The sequence below is a fragment of the Phragmites australis genome, chromosome 15 (genome assembly GCF_958298935.1).
Source record: "Phragmites australis chromosome 15, lpPhrAust1.1, whole genome shotgun sequence".
Classification (NCBI taxonomy): Eukaryota; Viridiplantae; Streptophyta; class Magnoliopsida; order Poales; family Poaceae; genus Phragmites; species Phragmites australis.
The window spans coordinates 25,717,528-25,736,820 of NC_084935.1; the positions used below are offsets into that span (position 1 = coordinate 25,717,528).

The 19,293-nt window shown below is 40.0% G+C and overlaps 1 protein-coding gene across 1 annotated transcript; it reads right to left on the reverse strand.

Moving 5' to 3' along the window:
- Nucleotides 1-3,504: 3,504 nt before the first annotated feature.
- On the reverse strand, nt 3,505-5,550 carry LOC133893361 (eisosome protein SEG2-like). The gene is made up of 2 exons (XM_062334364.1): nt 5,448-5,550; nt 3,505-4,093 (listed from the first exon to the last, which is right to left on the reverse strand). The coding sequence occupies exons 1-2, from the start codon at nt 5,547-5,549 to the stop codon at nt 3,884-3,886; spliced, it is 312 nt and encodes a 103-aa protein (XP_062190348.1). The 5' UTR covers nt 5,550; the 3' UTR covers nt 3,505-3,883.
- Nucleotides 5,551-19,293: the final 13,743 nt, after the last annotated feature.

The following is a 19,293-nucleotide window of genomic DNA, read 5'->3' on the forward strand; positions in this document are numbered from 1 at the left end:
ATAGAAAGGTAGATTGCTTCAAAGGGACCTTAGTTTGAGATTCAATACACTCAAATTTAACCTTAAGCTCATCATACTCCTTGTTTAGCAAAATGAATTTGCTCAATAATTGTTCATAATTAGAAACAAAGGTAGTATGAATGTCATTAAGTGTATTGAATTTCTTAAGCTCTTTAGATTGTTTCTTCAGGGTCCTTTGTTGCTCATTGATCAAATGAAGGAGTTCATCATATGAAGGAGAATCCTCATTGGATTCATCATCACTTACATCGCTATTCATATCTTTGGCCATAAGGCACTTATGAGATGACTTATGTGATGACAACTTGTGTGATGACGACCTTGAGGAAGAGCTCTTCTTGGAGGGGAGGATGGTGAAGCTTTCATCACTTGAGCTTGACTCTTCATCATCGCTCACCCATCTTCCTGAGCTTGCGAATGCCATAGCTCTTTCTCTTTTCTCCCTCTTGTTCTTGGTCTTCTTCCCCTTCTTGATATGATTAATTATGTTGACCAAATCTTCAATGCAGATAAGATGATCAATCTTGGCATTGATCATCTTCATATTATTCTCTATTTTTGGGAAGAGTTTGGCCATCTTTGGATCAATTTCATCATCACTTGATGTGCTTTGATCACCCTCTTCATCGTTCTCTTTATCTTGATCATCATCATCTTCGCTTGAGCTTGACTCTTACTCTTGTCTCCTCATCTATACCTTCATGTGTTGGAATTGAACTTGCTTGCTTGTGAGAGCAAGGTTCTTGGTATCAGACGAGGAAGAAGCTTCCAATGCCATATTCATTATCATCTCATGGACGGTGATCTTGTCGAGCGCCTGACTTAGTGACATCTTCTTGATGTCATTGTTATCGTAGATGATGGAGACTATCAACTTGTACTTTTGAAGAATAGCTTGAAATATTCTTCTCACCACTTGATAAACTTCAATTGGTGTCAAACAAAACCTATTGATCTCATTGACAAAAATATTCAAACGTGAGTATATGTCATTAGCACTTTCATGGGGTAGTTGCTTGATGCCATTGAGCTTAGTAACAAGCACATGATATTTTTTATTGTGCACATCCTTTGTGCCTTTATGTATTTTAATGAGACTAGTCAAAATATCATGTGTATTAGTAAGAGAATAAACATGATTAAATGCATCAACACATATAGATGACAAAAGGATACTCTTTACCAATGCATCTAATCGCCTCTCCTTGTTGGTGATGAGTTGTCTCATCCCTTCCTTGGTGACTCTCCAAACATCTAACCCTCGGGCTTGCAAATAACAAGACATTAGAATTTTTCACCGGGAGAAGTTTATGCCATCGAAAAATAGAGCACTATAGGAATCCATCCCAACCTCGAATGTCACAACTCACTAGGCGGTGAAGCCTAACCGATCATAATGAGACTAAGGCTCAAATACCACTTAAATTGGCGAAACCTTGTGATAGGTGTGAAGCTCTAACACAAATTGTAGAGCTGATGTGAGCCCTATTTCTGATACCAATTGAGGGGATTGGTGACGTTCTAAGAGGGGGGTGAATTAAGACACTTAGAGTCTATTGGGCTCCAAAACCTACACAAGATAAATCTATATCAATTTCTATCTACATGTGCTTTAGGTTTATCTAGTGTGTCTACTCTACTGATCAAAGCATTTGCAACCTATCTAAGAAAGTAAATTGCAAAAATGTAAATGCGGAAACGTAAATAAGATAGAGAGAGCAAACTCGGCACAAGGATGTTTGTCCCATGGTATCGATGGCATGAATACCACCCCTAGTCCACATTGGAGCTTCACAAAGGATATGCTCCTGGTCGACACCCGGTCATAGCTCTTGAGCCACCAAGTCACAAAGACAAGGCCTCCACCCGGATGAGCCATCAAGCCACCAAGGCAAGGTCTCACCACTAGCCTCTCCTCTAGTTCCTTGCCACCATGATCACTTCGGAGGTTGAGCCACCAATGCAAGGGTGTCTGCGTCCTCGTACACGTATCTTGCCACCGCTCCACACCAAGTTGAAGGGTCAACAAGCTTGAGCCACCAAGGCCCAAGATGCCGGCGAGTCACCAAGACTTCAAGGTGCTGGTGTACCACTTGAGACAAGGTTGGATCGCTCCTTGATCCACTCTCTAGGCAGCAATCACCTAGCAACACTCTCTCTAGGCCTATAAGCACTAATCACTCACTAATCTTGTACTTAATCACCTTCGATAATCACTTTAAGTATTCTGGTGGCTTGGATGTCTTCTCAAGTGTGTATAAGCTTCCTCTAGACTCCAGCAGCATGCCACTCCTTCAAATGACTGAGTAGAGGGGTATTTATAGCCTCAAACCCGTGCACTAGCCGTTAACCTAACGGCTCAGAAAAGTTGTTAACACCGAATGATTCGATGAGAACAATAGTACTAATACCGAATTATCCGGTGAGTATACTCTCACAAACTAGCCGTTGAAACCCCACTCCAGCCTCTGTGAATACCAGACACTCTAGTCTATACTTCATATCTATCACTAGACTATCCAGTGAGTTATCCTGAGCCATCCGAGCATTTCCCTCTTCCCTATGTAAATTGCTCCGGTGAAAGCATCCAGTGCACATCACTTCATCACCGGACTATCCGATGCTTTGAACTTCGTTCTACCCCCTTTGTACTATTTATTGTCTAGTGTATTGTCCGGTGTAGCCTTGCTTTATCATTGGACCTTCTGGCGTGTTGATCTTCGGTCTTCCACGGCTACAACCTTCTCTGGTGGAAATGCTCCAGTATGTATCTTCCTCTGATCACTGGACTATTCGGTGGGTTGTTCCATTCTGCCTTCTCAACAGAAACACTATGATGTTGTCATGCTTTGATCACCGGATTATTCGGTGTGGCTTAGCCTTCATTCTTTAGCCCGACACCCTTCTCTGGAAGAAGTGTTCCGGTGAGCACACTTGCTAATCATCGGACCTTCCGGTGAGGTCTTCAGGCCTCTCTCTCTTTATCAAATATGCTCTGGTGAGTTCAACAATTAGAGCACCGGACCATCCGGTGAGGCAAATCTTCCTGGGACTTCTTTAATTCTACCAAACTTTGTATTGCATTGCATCCATGAGACCTACAAAATATATTTTTGACAAACATGTTAGTCTCATTGACTATGCTGTCATTAATCACCAAAATCACAGTCATGGCCTAATAGGGCCATTTTCGCTATAACAGGATAATATATAATTTGTGATGGCCATACCCTCACGAAAATATATGTGACCTACATGATAATTGATATTTCATGACAGTCCAACACTCACGAAAACTGGAATAACCTACAAGATCATTGTATTTCATGACAATCAAACCCTCACAAAAATGGCCGTGGATAGCAAGACAATATTTATTTTGTGATGGTGGAACCCTCACAAAAATCATTGTAACCACCATGTAAATCAGCTCATTATTAGCAATCAATTCACTCAAATCTCATTTTAAGGCACACATACATGTACTCATCATAATAATCTCATTACAGCACATACAACCATTAGTGAGGAACAATAATTACAATAACTTAGAAAGGCGACAATGTCGATCATTGCAAGTCATGGTTGCTCAAGTATTATCAGTCCTACATTAATTAAATTGCAGCATACGCAATACAAATCCTACCAAAATACCAAAAAGTTAGCACACTCGATCTTGGATCAACACAGGTTTGAACCAAAAGTACCAGAGTCTGGTTCCACCTAGCAAACTCAGTCTTACATCAACTTAGTTTGAACAAAAAGTACCAGAGGCTGGTTCCAACCCCTCCATGACATCAATTGATCTTATGATCGGGTGCAATACTTGCCATATTCATTTTCAGCCATGCCAACCTCATCACTACCACCATTCACTATCCATGTCATCCCAGCCCTCTTCACCATCCATGTCGCAGCCCTCGTCACTATCCATGTCATCGCAGCCCTCTTCACCATCTATGTCACAGCCCTCGTCACTATCCATGACATCACAACCCTCTTCACCATCCGTGTCATTGCTATTTCTGCGCATATCATCTGGGTGTGAGGGTGCGTGCGATGAACCAGACCCCTAAAAAAGACAATTGTTGTGCTTAGAATCCTGGTGCATTGTCATTGTAAAAGAAAAAACTAGCAAAAATACAACATGCATCCAGTCCAAAATACACAAGTGTCTTTTTTTTAGTGTAATGCATGATAAGTACAAACAAGCAAGAAAAACCAACTAGCTATTATATGTAGATTGGTACTGATTCAATTGATACAAGTACACAAGAGGAACAACTAAGCTTTGATTCTTCAAATTTGTACAAGCAAGCAACAAAAGGAAGAAAGCAACTGAAGTAGCATATCTGTGATACTGTAATTGAAATTGCAAAGATTTATGTAATTAATCAGATTACACATTACAATGTAACAATTGTAAACAGGCCTTTAGTTTGACATTGTCTTGCAACTTTCAATAACTAAAATTTCTCAACTGAAGTAGCATATCTGTGGTACTGTAACTGAAATATTGTTGTGTGCAGTCATTATATATATGGTAAAGAGGAAAATCAATCAGTAAGAACCTATAATTTTGTTGAATACACACTAAAAAGTTGTAGAAGTATGTGTTCATCTTCTACTTTAAAACTAAAATATGTGTTCATCCTGATCCATTTGTGTTGGTGTATGTATATCTCTCACTACAATACAAACCCACCTTTGGCATGAGTCTGCTAGCAAAAATATGGAAAAAAATAATTTATATAAGAAATTTTCTTAAAGCAAACCAATATGCATGCTGGTACGCAAAACATCACATCACTACTAAAGTGTGGTTTCTAAGTGAATGAAATATAGTGAAGGAAACCACTATAAAAAAAGATAACTTTTTTAAAACACATGCACACTTCCAAGTTCCAACTTTATGTCGAATAGGCTTGCTATATAGAGAGAACTTAACCAATCGAGCTAATCATGATTTCTGACCTTTGACAATTGATCAAGTTAATTTAATGGTAATGATCCCATCATTTACAGGCTCTCTACCGCAACATTCAGCACATGCTATTTGAGAATGACGGGATCCACACATTTTGTAAATGATGGAAAAAAGAACCCTTGGATTCTACCTATTTGCATGTGATAGAACAAGGCATGTGCATGCAAAGACTCTGATATGATCAGAAGGTAACATGTACACTGGTCTGTGTGCAACATGTGTGTGTATGCAACATATCAAGGGATGGCTCGTGATTCCAGGGGTGTAGGGACTTACTTTCTAACCAAATAACGACAGGCATCAATATTCACTAGATAGTTTAGCAGATCAGCAGGTGGTGGTTTTCCGAATTCATCATAAAGCCTCTGCAATTGAAAAGTACAAATGAATATAGATGTACATGACCAAAAGATTGCTACAAGCAAAAAAAAGTTATTACCAGGATCAGATCACCGTTAACACTATTTTCTTCACCAAGGATCTCATTCGTCTCCTTTAGCTTCTCATTTGTTTCCATCAATTGTCCATTTTCTTCAACCATAGTTCTATAAGCAGCAGTGTTGGTTGGCTGAATATTCTTGGATTTCGCTGTTGCTAGAATCTCCGCCTTATCCACTGCACCATTGGCTATTGGTACACGGCCATAGGGCATGCCGCCTCCCATAGAGTACAACACATTTCCATCCACTTCTTGTGAATTCTCATCTGGTTTTGCTCCCGCTCTGTAATCATCCTAAAACAACATTCACAATTATAAAGAACAAAACAAGTTCATCTCAAAGGATGCTAAGCATAAAGACTTACCGGTTTACATCCACTCACGGTCTGCCATTAATTTGTTCTGTTTTAAAAAGATAAGCAAAACAACATTTTCAGTTTCACAATAAGTTGACATAGCTATCAATAACCAATTTGCACTACTACCTAATAGGCACTAGATCAAACACTACCATGAAGAATATTGTAACATTACTAGTAGTCAATAATCCATTCGAGAATTAGTACAAAACACACATTGCGACAAAGCGATAAAATCATTAATAAAAGAATCTACTGAAAGGAAGTCTCTTTTTCTTTGAAAGGAAGATGAGAGGTCATCTCATGGAAGGATTCGGGAATTAGTACTTTCCTTGCGATGGTTTGGGAATTATTTCAATTTTGAACTAAATCCTAAAACCTCCCAATGAAAAATTTCTTTTAAAAAAAAAGGAGGTGTTCAAATCAGTGATATTCCAAATAAAGACCAGTGATCTTAAAGCAATTGCAACCAGTCCAGATTCATTCTCTAATTGTTACATATGGACAGCATATTCATCTATGATCCATACTTGATCTCATTCTAAATGTACATGTCTAAATTGCTCATTTAGAATTCTGTGCAACTCCAAACAGGTTAAACAAACAAACAGTATAGATAGGGCTGGGCGCTACTTTCAGAAGACAAAACATGAAGCAGATCACACTTAGAGATATGCCAAAGATACTAATTAAAACTTGGTTAAAAAAGAACTTGAGAAGAGACAAAAGAGCATATGGTTACTAAAATTCCCCTTAAAAAAAACATATGGTTAGTAAAAGGCATTGAAGGACTGACTATGCACTTTGCATTTCTGTGCGAGGTTAAGATGTCCGCTCCTTAGTTTTGTGACTGTCAGATTTTCATGGACAAGAGGCCATAAGAAGAAGAAGTTAGCTTCCTTGCGCATCCAGCATTATTTGACCACTGCAGTCACGCTGATGTAGGGGCGGAAGACGAGTACTTGGTCTAGATTTGAACGGAGAGGATGGAAACAGCGAGATGCCAGAGCTGGAGGCCCCCAATGGAGCTTCACCGGCGGCAGTCAGGCAGTTCCATCGTGAGAAGCCGCACTGTACCACAAGCTAGATAGATGCCACGTTGTACCATTGCCACCGCGCCTCCACCATGCCCCGCCCACCAGTCACCCTCCCCTACATCCATGTCAGAGCTAATGCCGAAGCCCTCTCACAAGCACATCCGCCTGCCGATGAGATTGGGTGCATCGACTGTGGATGGAGGAGACAGTGTGTTTGGCTACCGGATTTGTGGGTGATTTGGGATTGAGGAGGATGGAGGGGATGCCGATTTGGGAGTTTGGTTGGTGGTGTCACGTTGGAGAGACTAAGAGAGATGGCGTATCAAGAAAAATAATGTGTCAGAGAGACTCGAGAGAGATTAGGGGTGGCCTGGTTGGAGGCACCGAGCGGCCCATGTTTTCTCTTTTTTGCTTGCAGTGCATAGAAGCGAAACAACCAGCTAGTGCGTGGGAGTGAAACAATACGGGGGAGGAAAAAAGAAGTAGCATGAGCAGAAGCTAATTTCTTGTAGGTTTAAAGTAAATCCAGGAAAAACATTAATTTTTATGGAGGTTCTATGCAACTCTCACCATTAATGTATATTTTTGTGGGGTTCATAGATACCCGCCACAAAATATTATTATTGTGGCGATGCAGGAGTACCCTCACGATAAAGAGGCTATTTTCCTGTAGGTTCTCTATGCCTCTCACAAAAATTGATCCCCCTCATGAAATTTCCATTTTGTAGTAGTGGATATTTATGGTAGTGGATCGAATTTGAACGCGGAAGAGATAGCCAAGCGCGCTGACATGTGTTGTAGCCGTAATAAGAAGTCAAATACTCCTGTAGAGGAGTTGATGTATTTTGCGTAAATATGGATTAGCACTTGATCTCATAATGGGATGGTTGTCAAGTCCTCGACAAAATTAAGTCATTTGAAAAATAATTCCACATATATTTTCCTATTTTACCACCAATATGCAGTTTTGCATTATGTTTATGCTCAATCCAAAAATCAGAAATTCGGCAATCCCATAATTAAGAAATAAAGGTATACATGGACCTCTTTTTTTACTCCACAGTAGTGATGAATAAACCCCGTAAACGAACTCATTGAAATCACAAGCCAAGTTTCAATAAACTAGTATACCTGGGGATTCCTTCGACACAGTCCCTGTCATCACCGGCGAGACCAATGCTTCTGACAGCACACTACGTGAAAAAAGACCATTGGTGACATATGATAATCGTCATGGGTGACGGGTCCCGTATCCATCAACTTGAACACTTCACTGATAACTAGTCATAAGTGATAGGTAAGGATCCATCACTAATGAGGTCTAGGTGATGGGTCGTAACTATGTCCCGTCACTGACGCCCGTCTCTCATGTGCTGGGAAAAAATACATAAGTGATGGGTAAGTTACCCATCACTTATGTTAAGACATAAGTAACAGGTTAATAGGCTACCTGTCACTTATATTAAGACACAAGTGACGGGCAACAAGTTACTCATCATGTCACTTATTACTTAACATAAGTGAAAGGTAAAGAGGTTACCCGTCACTTATGTGTAGGTTACCCTACAGGATTGTCCTATTTTTTGGCTGCATCCTAGATCATAGTTAGGATTTGGCAGTCGTCTTCTCCCTGCAAACAACAGCAATGTATGCAAATCCATATCGATAAACACACTTATATAAGAACTCACTCATCACAGAATCGCAAAGGTTACAAAGTTCCAATCAATTCATATTACATAAGACCTCACAACCTAGGGTTTCTATAGTGCAACTTGCTGTGTGGGTTGATAAATTCATACATCATGAACTCGATGATCCCTTATCGAATCTTCAAGATACTGTCGTCAAAAAATAAGCTAAAAAATCTTGCATAATTTGATGCGTAACCAATGTCATGTTATCATAAAATTAAACTAATTACTGAAATTAGTTACGAATAATCTTGTATTGAACTTACATCAGGGGATTTCATATACATTGCTCGGATCATGAGGAGTATGTTCCAAGCAACATATAATTTGCAGGCGTTGTTCGGTGGTTATTGGTGGCACTGCTGAAAAAAAATTACTATTAGATTAAAAGGGAAAAAGTAGCAACAAAGAGTATTTGGTAACCTATTTGGTCGAATTTACCACAAACCTATCTTGTGTGTCAGTCTGTGGTCTTCTTTCGTGTTGTAGTTAGGATCAGCTTTAAGGTTAGAAAAGTTAAATATGTAAACTAAGCCAGGCAGAACTTGCGCGTTAAGGAGTTCTTTTACAGCGTTGTAATCACACTCTCTAAGTTTGCCTTTTGGTCCTACTGGTCTTGATGAGTCGAGGTACCACACCAAGTTTCACTTGAGACAAATGACCAAAAAGATTCAATAGCCACCGGCGTTGTGGGTGCCCAACATGTAATCCATTTTGGAATATTGTTGCGTTACCCTGGCCACATAGTCCACAATGTAGTCACTATGAAATTAGATGACTGAGATTGTAATAGCCATAGGGTAGAGAAATCCAATGGGCTCCTTGTTCTTCTTTGTTTCTTTGAAGAGATCATATAAGTCATTGAATCCCACAAGGAAATAGCTATTTTCAGTTAAGAAGTGTCATTGCTTGTATTGTACGACTATGGATTGTGATGAGCCTATGGCTCCTTCAGATACGATCAATACTATTAATATTCCTCAAATCATATAAGGTCTAATTATAAGAGCACATGCACAATAATTAGACCACTAGGTGAACTCGTTTTTCGCTGTTCATGCTTCCTTGGATGGATTACTACTAAATTCTTGTGATATTTTATTACTTAGAAACAAGGGAGAAGCACCACAACCTTACCCGGATGTCACCCCTCGAAGGCTAAGTCTACTCGGACTCGAGGCTGAGCTCTAGTCGTGGTCGTGGTCGTGGTTGTGGTCCAGTCTCAGGACAGCACGTCAGTAAAACGGGCATAACTCTCTCATACGAAGTCCGTTATAGGCGATTTTGGATATTCTGGAAAGCCTACGATGAGCCCTTTCCAATGGATATGAGCTCGACCAAATATTCCTTATATTTTAGTCAAAGTGAAAGAAATAAGATGTTGTATCACCGTTTTAGACCTAGTTGGGTCTTGTAATCGTATCGGGGTCAGAGTCTAGGTTCTGCACGCCTCTTTCCATAGCTGCACAACCCTAAGTTGACCTCCTCATATCCCCTTATAAATATACAGTAGCCGTCATAGTTTAGGCTTGGGTTTAGCTTAGATTATTCTGTTTAAGATAGTTTTGCCGTTTATCAGTTTGTTGAACCCCAACTCGAGTACTTCATTGGTAATTAGCAATATTTAGATTGCATCTACCTATTTTTGCTTGTGTCAACCACGTCTTGGCATGGTTGATAACCACGGAGTAGTGGTGTAGTGGTTGTGAGGGTTCTCGATCTATTCTAGTCTGAGCCTTAGGATCATCAACGTCGAAACTCCATCAATCGACTTATCATATTACATTCGATAGATTGGGCAAATGCATATCAAGTGGTATCAGAGCCTCAGTTGCCCGATAGATAATCTTAGCCACCCCTTTTGTTTCGTCGAGTTCCATTACGTCCAGAAAATTGCTCCAGAAAAAGATTTATATTTTAGTTCTTCCGCTGTCCAAACCACGTTGAGCCTTTCACAATTTTGTTTTCGCGTTGTTGAGTTTGAGTCCATCGTTGATGTCTTTGTTCTTGGTCGAGTCATTGTGTTCTAGTTTCTAGTGTCGAGTCTTTTCTAATTTAGTCGTCGAGTAACTCAGCTTGCTCTAGTCTGCTAAAGCCAACTTTGTGTCCCCACTCGGGATCCGACCACCCACTCAGGTTCCGACCAGTCACTCCGACCACCCACTCAGGATCTAACTACCCAATTGGGGTCCGATCAATCAATCCGACCACCCACTCGGGTTCCGACTAGTCACTCGGGTTCTGACCACCCACTCGGGTTCCGACTAGTCACTCAGGTTCTGACCACCCACTCGGGGTCTGACCATCTAGTCGCTGCGACCACATAGTCGGAGTCAACCACCTTTTTTTATTACCTTTATACCTCTACTCGTCGGAAAAAAGTTTGTGACCCACGCACCTCATTGGTCTTAGAAAAGATAGTAGAAGAGTTTTGAGTTTCTGTCACATTCGCAAAAAAAAAGGAAAAAGAGAGAAAAGAAAAGTAAACAAGAAGCAAAGAGTGCAAAAAAAAGAGGAGTACAAAAAAATCGAAGAAAGAAAGAGAGAGAATCAGTTTGTATTGCGAATTTTATTCCATTGTGCTTGTGTCTGATATAGTTTTCGGCTTGCTTGAGCTAGTTCTAGGAACGTGTTTGGGTCAGCAACTGTGATGAGTACTATGGACTTTTATTCAGTTTTGCTAATCTGATTTCATCAATTGCTATTCCTTGCTACTAAATATTGCATGTCCAAGCTACACCTTCTCTCGATAAGAATAATATCTTCCCTTGCAACTACCTCACTCAACCTCAATAAGGTATCACGAACCAGCCACTGATTGTACCAACTGCGGTGATTGGTAAGAACACTTGCAAGAGTGTGGTAAGATGCTTAAGAGTGTGTGACTCCACCTCCACCACCTAGTAGTCAATATGATAAATTATCTTTTATTGTTTTCTATCTTCGACTAACCATGACAGGAGAAACATCGGATGCACAGGAGTGTGTTTTGAGGGAAGAACTCACGATGGTGTTGAATGATCATTGACAAGCTATTAATGATGACATCGATAAGAAGCTTGCGGAGACAAACACTACATTGCAACAACTTAATGATAGTATTGCCATGCTCAATACACGCTTTGATCGAGTGGTTAATCAGCCACCAAACCATGAGTGTGTGGATCCTCATGGTGCAGCCTATGAGTAAGAGGAGTCCGTCGCAGATAATGAACTTTTGATGCAAGAACAAGACGTCTTTAATGCACGATAACAAAATCGATTGAACTTCAACCGTCAAGGTATCACTACTACAAAAACTATTTCTAGAGGCGGGTGGTAACTCGTTTTCATAGGTGTTTAGTGCACCCTCCTGTAATCGAATGCCTGTAGAAATGAACGATTTCGACAGGCGCAAAAGAGACCGCTTGTGAAAATCTATTACCACAGACGGTTCACTTAAGAAACCGCATGTGAAAATAGGTTTCCACAGGCGGTTCCTTAAGCGGACCGCCTGTGGAAAATTTATTTCCACAGGCGGTTCCTTAAGCGAACCGCCTCTGATAATTGGTCGCCGAATCGATATTTTTTTACGTGAAAAAAAACAAAAAAAAATTGACAGACTAGACACCCCCCGCGGTCGCAAAGTCACAAGTCACAAGTCTTGCGTTTTTTCGTGCGAAATACGCGCGCTACGCGATTTTTGGCACCCGAACTCGAAATATCTCAGCTCGTGCGAACCCTCCTCACCATCCCACCAAAGAACTACTACTGATCATATTAGCATATGTAATTCTTTTGATATTTTCTATCCAAAACTTCAAATGATTATTTGGGTATCTAAATGACTTCAAATGAAAAACTTTTCAACTACAAAGTTGTAGATCTCGTCGAGGGCTACAATTTTCAAATAAAATTATGAATTTTTAAGATAAACTATTACCTATTTTCACATACGGTTCACCTAATTAACCGCATGTAGAAATTACCATCAATTATTACAGGCGGTTCACAAGGAACCGCCTGTAGAAATGGATGGCAATTTATCTTAAAAATTCATAACTTTTTCATACAAAGTCAGATGATGACAAACTCTATATGAAAATTGTAGCTCTCGACGATATCTGCAACTTTGTAGTTGAATTATTTTTCATTTGAAGTCATTTAAATATCCAAATAATCATTTAAACTTAAAACAATTATTTGGACCTCTAAATGACTTCAAATAAAAAATGTCAACTACAAGGTTGTAGATCTCGTCGAGTGCTACAATTTTTATATAGAGTTTTTCCTCATCCGACTTGATATGAAAAAGTTATGAATTTTTTAATGGATGATCATTTCTAGAGGCGGTTCCTTATGTGAACCGCATATGATAATCATTCATTATCACAGGTGGTTCACATAAGAAACCGCTTGTGAAAATTTATTTTCACAGGCGGTCCATAACCGCAGGAGGCTCTCGCCAACTAATCAGGCGTATTTTCAAATTAACAGTATGTAAAAAGGTTACTTAGGTGTCTCGAAAAATAGTTTTTGTAGTAGTGTATGAGAGGTAATAATTTTCAGCAATATAACCCACATGTTAATGATGATCCATTTGCTAAGGTTAAGTTTACTATACCATCTTTTGCGAGTGCTTATGATGTTAAAAAGTATTTAGATTGGGAGATGACAGTCGAACAGAAGTTTAATGCTCATTTGGTTCCTGAAGTGTATAGAGTTAGGCAAGCCACTAGTAAATTTAAAGATTTTGCAATCATCTGGTGGAATAGAGTTTGCATTGATGGGTTAGCACATACTACATGGAATGCTTTAAAGTTTGCTATGCGTAACAGATTTATTCCACATTCTTTTAAACATGATTTGCGTAAGAAATTGCAGCGCTTCAACCAAGGTGATAGATCCGTAGAAAAATATTATCAGGAGCTACAAATTAGTATGTTGTGTTGTGATATTATTGAGGATGAAGAGGTTGCAGTGGCATGCTTTTATGGAGAGTTAAGGTGTGAAATTCAGGATATAGTTGATTAGAAAGAATACGATAGTGTTTCTAGATTGTTCCAACTTGCGTGTTTTGGTAGAAAAAGAATTGCAGGGATGACAATATAGGCCAAGGAGCAATTTTGGAACGACTATTTCAAAATCAACACCAGGATAAGTCAAAATAACCCCACGTTCAACTACACGGTCTGCTGCCCCCTTCTCAAGTAGGTCATATTCAGCAGTACCTACAACACCATCACACGCTCCCGAGGTAAGCAAATTCGTAAGTATGCAGGGTCCAGCCAAGAGCTCTTCTTCGGTTGCTTTTACACGCCGATCGAGCAAGATTGTATGCCACCGATGCAAGGGAATGGGTCACGTCATGAAGAATTGCCCAAATCAGCGAGCGTACATTGTAACAGAAGATGGTGGATATGTAAATGCTAGTGATGTTGAGGATAAATATGCTCTTGCAGCTAACCATGCAGGTGACGAGGATGGACGTGAGACGGATATCGACCATGAGGAAGTGTTCGATGCCACTGCCACAGAGGATTATCGGACCCTCATTGTGCAGCGAGTGTTAAGCACTCAAATAGAGCAAGTGGAACAACTACAACACCACAATTTGTTTCAAATGTTCCTCATAGTCAAGGATTATCGTGTTCGAGTTATTATTAATGGAGGAAGCTGCAACAACATGGTAAGTTCAGATATTATCAAGAAGCTTGCCTTGCCGACAAGAAACGATCCGCACCCTTATCATATTCAATGGTTCAACAACAGTGGTAAGGTGAATGTAATGCAAATAGCTATGGTGCATTTTTTATTGGTTCATACCATGACTGTGTTGATTTCGATGTAGTTCTCATGCAAGCATGCTCTCTTTTGCTAGCATGACCATGGGAGTTTGCTACTGATGCAACAGATCATGGTAGAAGTAATAAGTACACCCTTATGTATAAAGGAAAGAAAATAATTTTTCTACCTTTAACCCCTGCTGAAATTGTGAAATGTGAACAAGAGATAGCTGAAAATAAGATAAAAGAGTTTGAGAATGAATCTGAAAATCAGCAAGTAGCGAAAAAAAAATTTCCACCCAACAAGGAGAAAGCAATAACAACTTCTAAGTCCGATGGAATTGGACTGAAAGGGTGTGTTATGCTTTCTACTAAATCTAACTTTGCTGAAATTTATGCCAATGGGCTGCCATCTATGCTTTAATATGCAAAGAGGCATTAGTTTCACTAGAGAATATATATAGCTCTTTGCCTCCTGCTGTTGCTAGCTTTTTGCATGAGTTTGTGGATGTATTTCCAGATGAGATACCCCCGAGATTACCACCTATTCAAGGGATTGAGCATCAAATTGATTTGATTCCGGAAGCAATTTTACCAAATCGTGCTGCATATAGGACCAACCTAGAAGAGACTAAGGAAATTCGGCGACAAGTCCAAGATCTATTGGATCGCGGGTACGTACGAGAAAACCTTAGTCATTTTGTTGTTCCTGTTCTTTTGGTTCCTAAGAAAGACGGTAGTTGGTGTATGTGTGTAGATTGTAGAGCCATTAATAATATTATTATAAGATATCATCACCCTATCCCTAGGTTAGATAATATGCTTGATGAGTAGAGTGGTTCTATAATTTTCACTAAAGTTGACTTGCGAAGTAGACCTCCAAATTAGGATGAAACTTGGAGATGAATGGAAAACTACTTTTAAAACTAAGTTGGCTTGTATGAGTGGTTAGTAATGCCATTTTGGTTAACTAATACACCTAGTACTTCCATACTATTAATGAACGAAGTTTTACGTGCTTTCATTGGAAGATTTGTGGTGGTACACTTTAATGATATCTTGATTTATAGCAATTCACATGAGTCACACTTTGATCATCTACATGTTGTTTTTAATGCTTTGAGATATTCACGTTTGTTTGGTAACCTCGAAAAGTGTATCTTTTGCACGAATCAAGTCTTTTTTCTTGGCTATATTATTACTCCATAGGGAATAGAAGTGGATGAAGCAAAAATTAAAGCCATAAAGAGCTGGCCAACCCCTGAGACTGTTACTCAAGTGAGAAGCTTTCATATTCTTGCGGGTTTCTATCGGCGCTTTATGCGGGATTTCAGCACCATTGCTGCCCCATTGAATGAATTAACGAAGAAAGAAGTGGTGTTCAAATGGGGACCTGTACAAGAAAAAGCATTCAAGTTGTTGAAAGAGAAACTTACATATGCTCCTTCACTCCAACTCCCTGATTTTGGTAAGACCTTGGAGCTAGAGTGTGATGCCAGCAGAATTGGAATTGTATGTGTGTTAATTCAATAAGGTAAACATGTTGCTTATTTCAGCGAGAAATTAAGTGGGTCAAGTCTAAATTATTCTATCTATGATAAAGAATTGTATGCTTTAGTTTGCGTGCTTGAAACTTGGCAACATTCTTATGATGTTTTATTGCTTAAGAACATGAGATAAGCACCACAACCTTACCCAAATGTCACCCCTCGAAGGCCAAGTCTACTTGGACTCGAGGCTGAGCTCTAGTCATGATCGTGGTAGAAGTCGTGGTGGTGGTCGAGTCTCAGGACAGCACCTCAGTAAAACGAGCATAACTCTCTCACACGAAGTCTGTTTTAGGCGATCTTCGACATTCTGGAAAGACGACGACGAGCCATTTCTAATGAATTTATGAGCTCGACCAAATATTCCTTATAGTTTAGTCAAATTCAAATAAATAAGATGTTGCACCACCGTTTTAAACCTAGTTGGGTCTTGTAATCGTGTCGGGGTCGGAGTCCAGGTTGTGTATACCTCTTTCCACAACTGCACAACCCTAGGTCGACCTCCTCATGTCCTCCTATAAATATACAGTAGTCATCATAGTTTAGGCTCGGATTTAGTTTAGATTATTCTGTTTTAGATAATTTCACCGTTTATCGGTTTGTTGAACCTCAACTCGAGTACTTAATTGGTAACTAGCAATATTCAGATTGCATCTACTTGTTCTTGTTTATGTTCTCGATTCTCTTGCAAGAAAAACCTTCTTGGTGAGGTCAACCACATATTGACACGGCTGATAACCACGGAGTAGTGTAGTGGTTGCGAGGGTTCTCGATCTGTTCTGGTCGGAGTCTTAGGATCATCAACGTCGAAACTCCATCAATCGACTTATCATATTACCTTTGGAAGATCGGGCAAACGCACATCAGATTGAGCCTTGGTGTCTCTAGAAGTCTATATGTAGTAATTATGCAAGTCGACATATGCTTGTCCCACCCTTGTTAGGTCATCTACCGTCATCAAGGCCTTCTTATATTAGAATTTTGTGTTCGTACTAGTCCACGCTGCTCCAATATCCATGGACTTCTTTGCTGGTACAATGGTCTTCGACTTCTTCGGTATGTGCTTCTTAGAGCATTTCTTCCCGGCTCCCCTTTCCTTCTTGTTTGGGCTCTTTGGGGGAGACATAATTGGGACTGGAAGCAAGGCAGCCAGATGCAGAGGAGAAGGCAGTGAAGCCGGATTCTCTAGAGGAGAAGGTAGTGAACATGCCTTCTCGGAAGTGAGAGGCACGGCGACGGTGCACTTGAAGCTCGTCCAAACTGGGATGCACTGGAGACCACGATGTCGCTCCTATTTCATTGGATCCTTTGATGAAGAGGTTCACCAGAGTTGTGACTTCATCATTGGCGGGAGCTCCAATACGTGATCAGTAGCATTTCTATGTACCATGTCCACTGTAACCACAGCATAGTCTGCACATATCGGGACCATGTGTAAGATATGGATGTTTGGAAGCACCTGACCCCTTGCAACCTCGATGCAATACCCACCATACCTGATTACAAGGTTGCAGGGCATGGTCTCTTCTAGCATGTCAATCATATCCAGCTCAGTCATGGCGGCTATTGGTTGATCGACCTCCTTTGAGGCGCAGCTACTCTTCTGTACAGTTTCTGGGCTAGCTTCCTCTGGGATGGAAGTCTCTATTCCCTGTGCTGCAAGTGTTTGCATGATGTTTGCATAAACTTTTCAGGTGGTGTCATGTGTTAATGCATCCACATCCACTGCACCCGACCCCTTCCTCTTCTTGTACATTCTGAGGTCTTCGATAAAGCCGTATTTCTAACCTTGGGAACTGGATACACCTCGCACTCGACTTGGATGCTCCGGATTTTTCAGCACCACTGAAAGAACATCATGTTCCCTGACCTCGGTGAAAGAACCTTGGCTAGTTTTGGCTGCCTTTTCTTTTCTTTGTTTGCAATTGACTAGGTTTCACTATTTCTAAATATGATTTCTCTACTTTCATATAGCTCACCCCTTGCACACAAATATGATCACGATCGTCCTGGGAATCGAATCCAAGAATTCTCGCGGTATTCTTTGGCTAACTTTTTATCCTCTACCTGCCATTTCATTATTTCCTCCACATACCCGGTTGCACCGGTCCTATAGTTGTGATTGTTCCGAGCCTGAAGCTGCTTCTTCTCCTCACTCTCCCTTTTGAACTACTCTGAGTTCTTCATCTGCACAAAAACATCTCAATCTTCCTCTTTCAAGTGCTTGAACCAAATAAAGGTTAGAGGAGGAGAAAAGGGAGAGATTCAAACTTTCAAAACCTAGCAACAATTCAAACTTTAAATCAACAGGATTTTAGAGAGTCTCTAGTGGAACCAAAGAAAATTGTCAGATCTACTGTGCGCGTAGTACTGTTAAGTCATGTAACTGTTGTGAGCGCACAATAGCTAGCCAGCTCTTATAAAAGAACTAAGTCATCAGTGATGGGTCGCAATATAACCTGTCACTTATGACTAGCATAGGGAGACTCTCACCTATGTTAGGTCATAAGTGACGGGTCGTAACACGATCTGTCACTTATGACTGCTGCACGGAGACCTATCACTTATGATCAGATCATAAATGACAGATGTAGTTATGATTTGTCATCAATATGATAAGTGATAGGTAATATTATTATCCGTCACTGATAATCTGTTATCAGTGACAGGTCAAGATTCGATTATAACCTGATATTATATAATTGACGGATCGTAGAAGAATCCGTCATTAAATTATATCTCTTTTATTTATTTTTCACGTAGTGACTATCATTGCAGGGAAGTCAACGATTATGTCGATCCAAGTGCATGGAATGTTGAATTTGCCACGTCATTTCCACGATGTATGTTCAGCTGACTATAATCATACGCAGGCAGCCAATTTACCAGGAAATTATGCACTAGCGTTGAGACCTTTGTCCTTTATTTTCTTTCGTCTTTTTTTTTCTGGAGAGAAATTTTAACTATCAGCATCAATGCAGACGTTTAAGTGATATTTGCGTAAAAATTTACTGCCTTCGTTTCTCAATGCTTTTAGTGCAACAAACCAATGTCAATATTTTTCAGAAACAAGGGCGCGAACTATCCGTCGTGAAAATTCGTACCTTGTTTTGTTGCCAAGTGCGTGTTCTGAGCCTTGGAATTCGATGGGCATGCATCGCGTTATTTGAATGTGTTTTTAGTTCTATTGCAATGTGATACCGACTTTTTTAAGTGACGACACACTCTAATCAAAGTCAAACAAGGACATTTGGGCTCCAACTTGACTCGGCTAGGTTACGTAGAAAGGTGAAGTATAGGTTCGTTATGCTAAGTAGAAATTTCAAATAGCTACAGATCACTAAATCGATAATTACAAATAGTCATGTTTTCTGTAATTCGCTAATTAAGTAATTGTCTACAATGTAAATTGCGAATTGTGAAATTAAGACAAACTAATCAGCT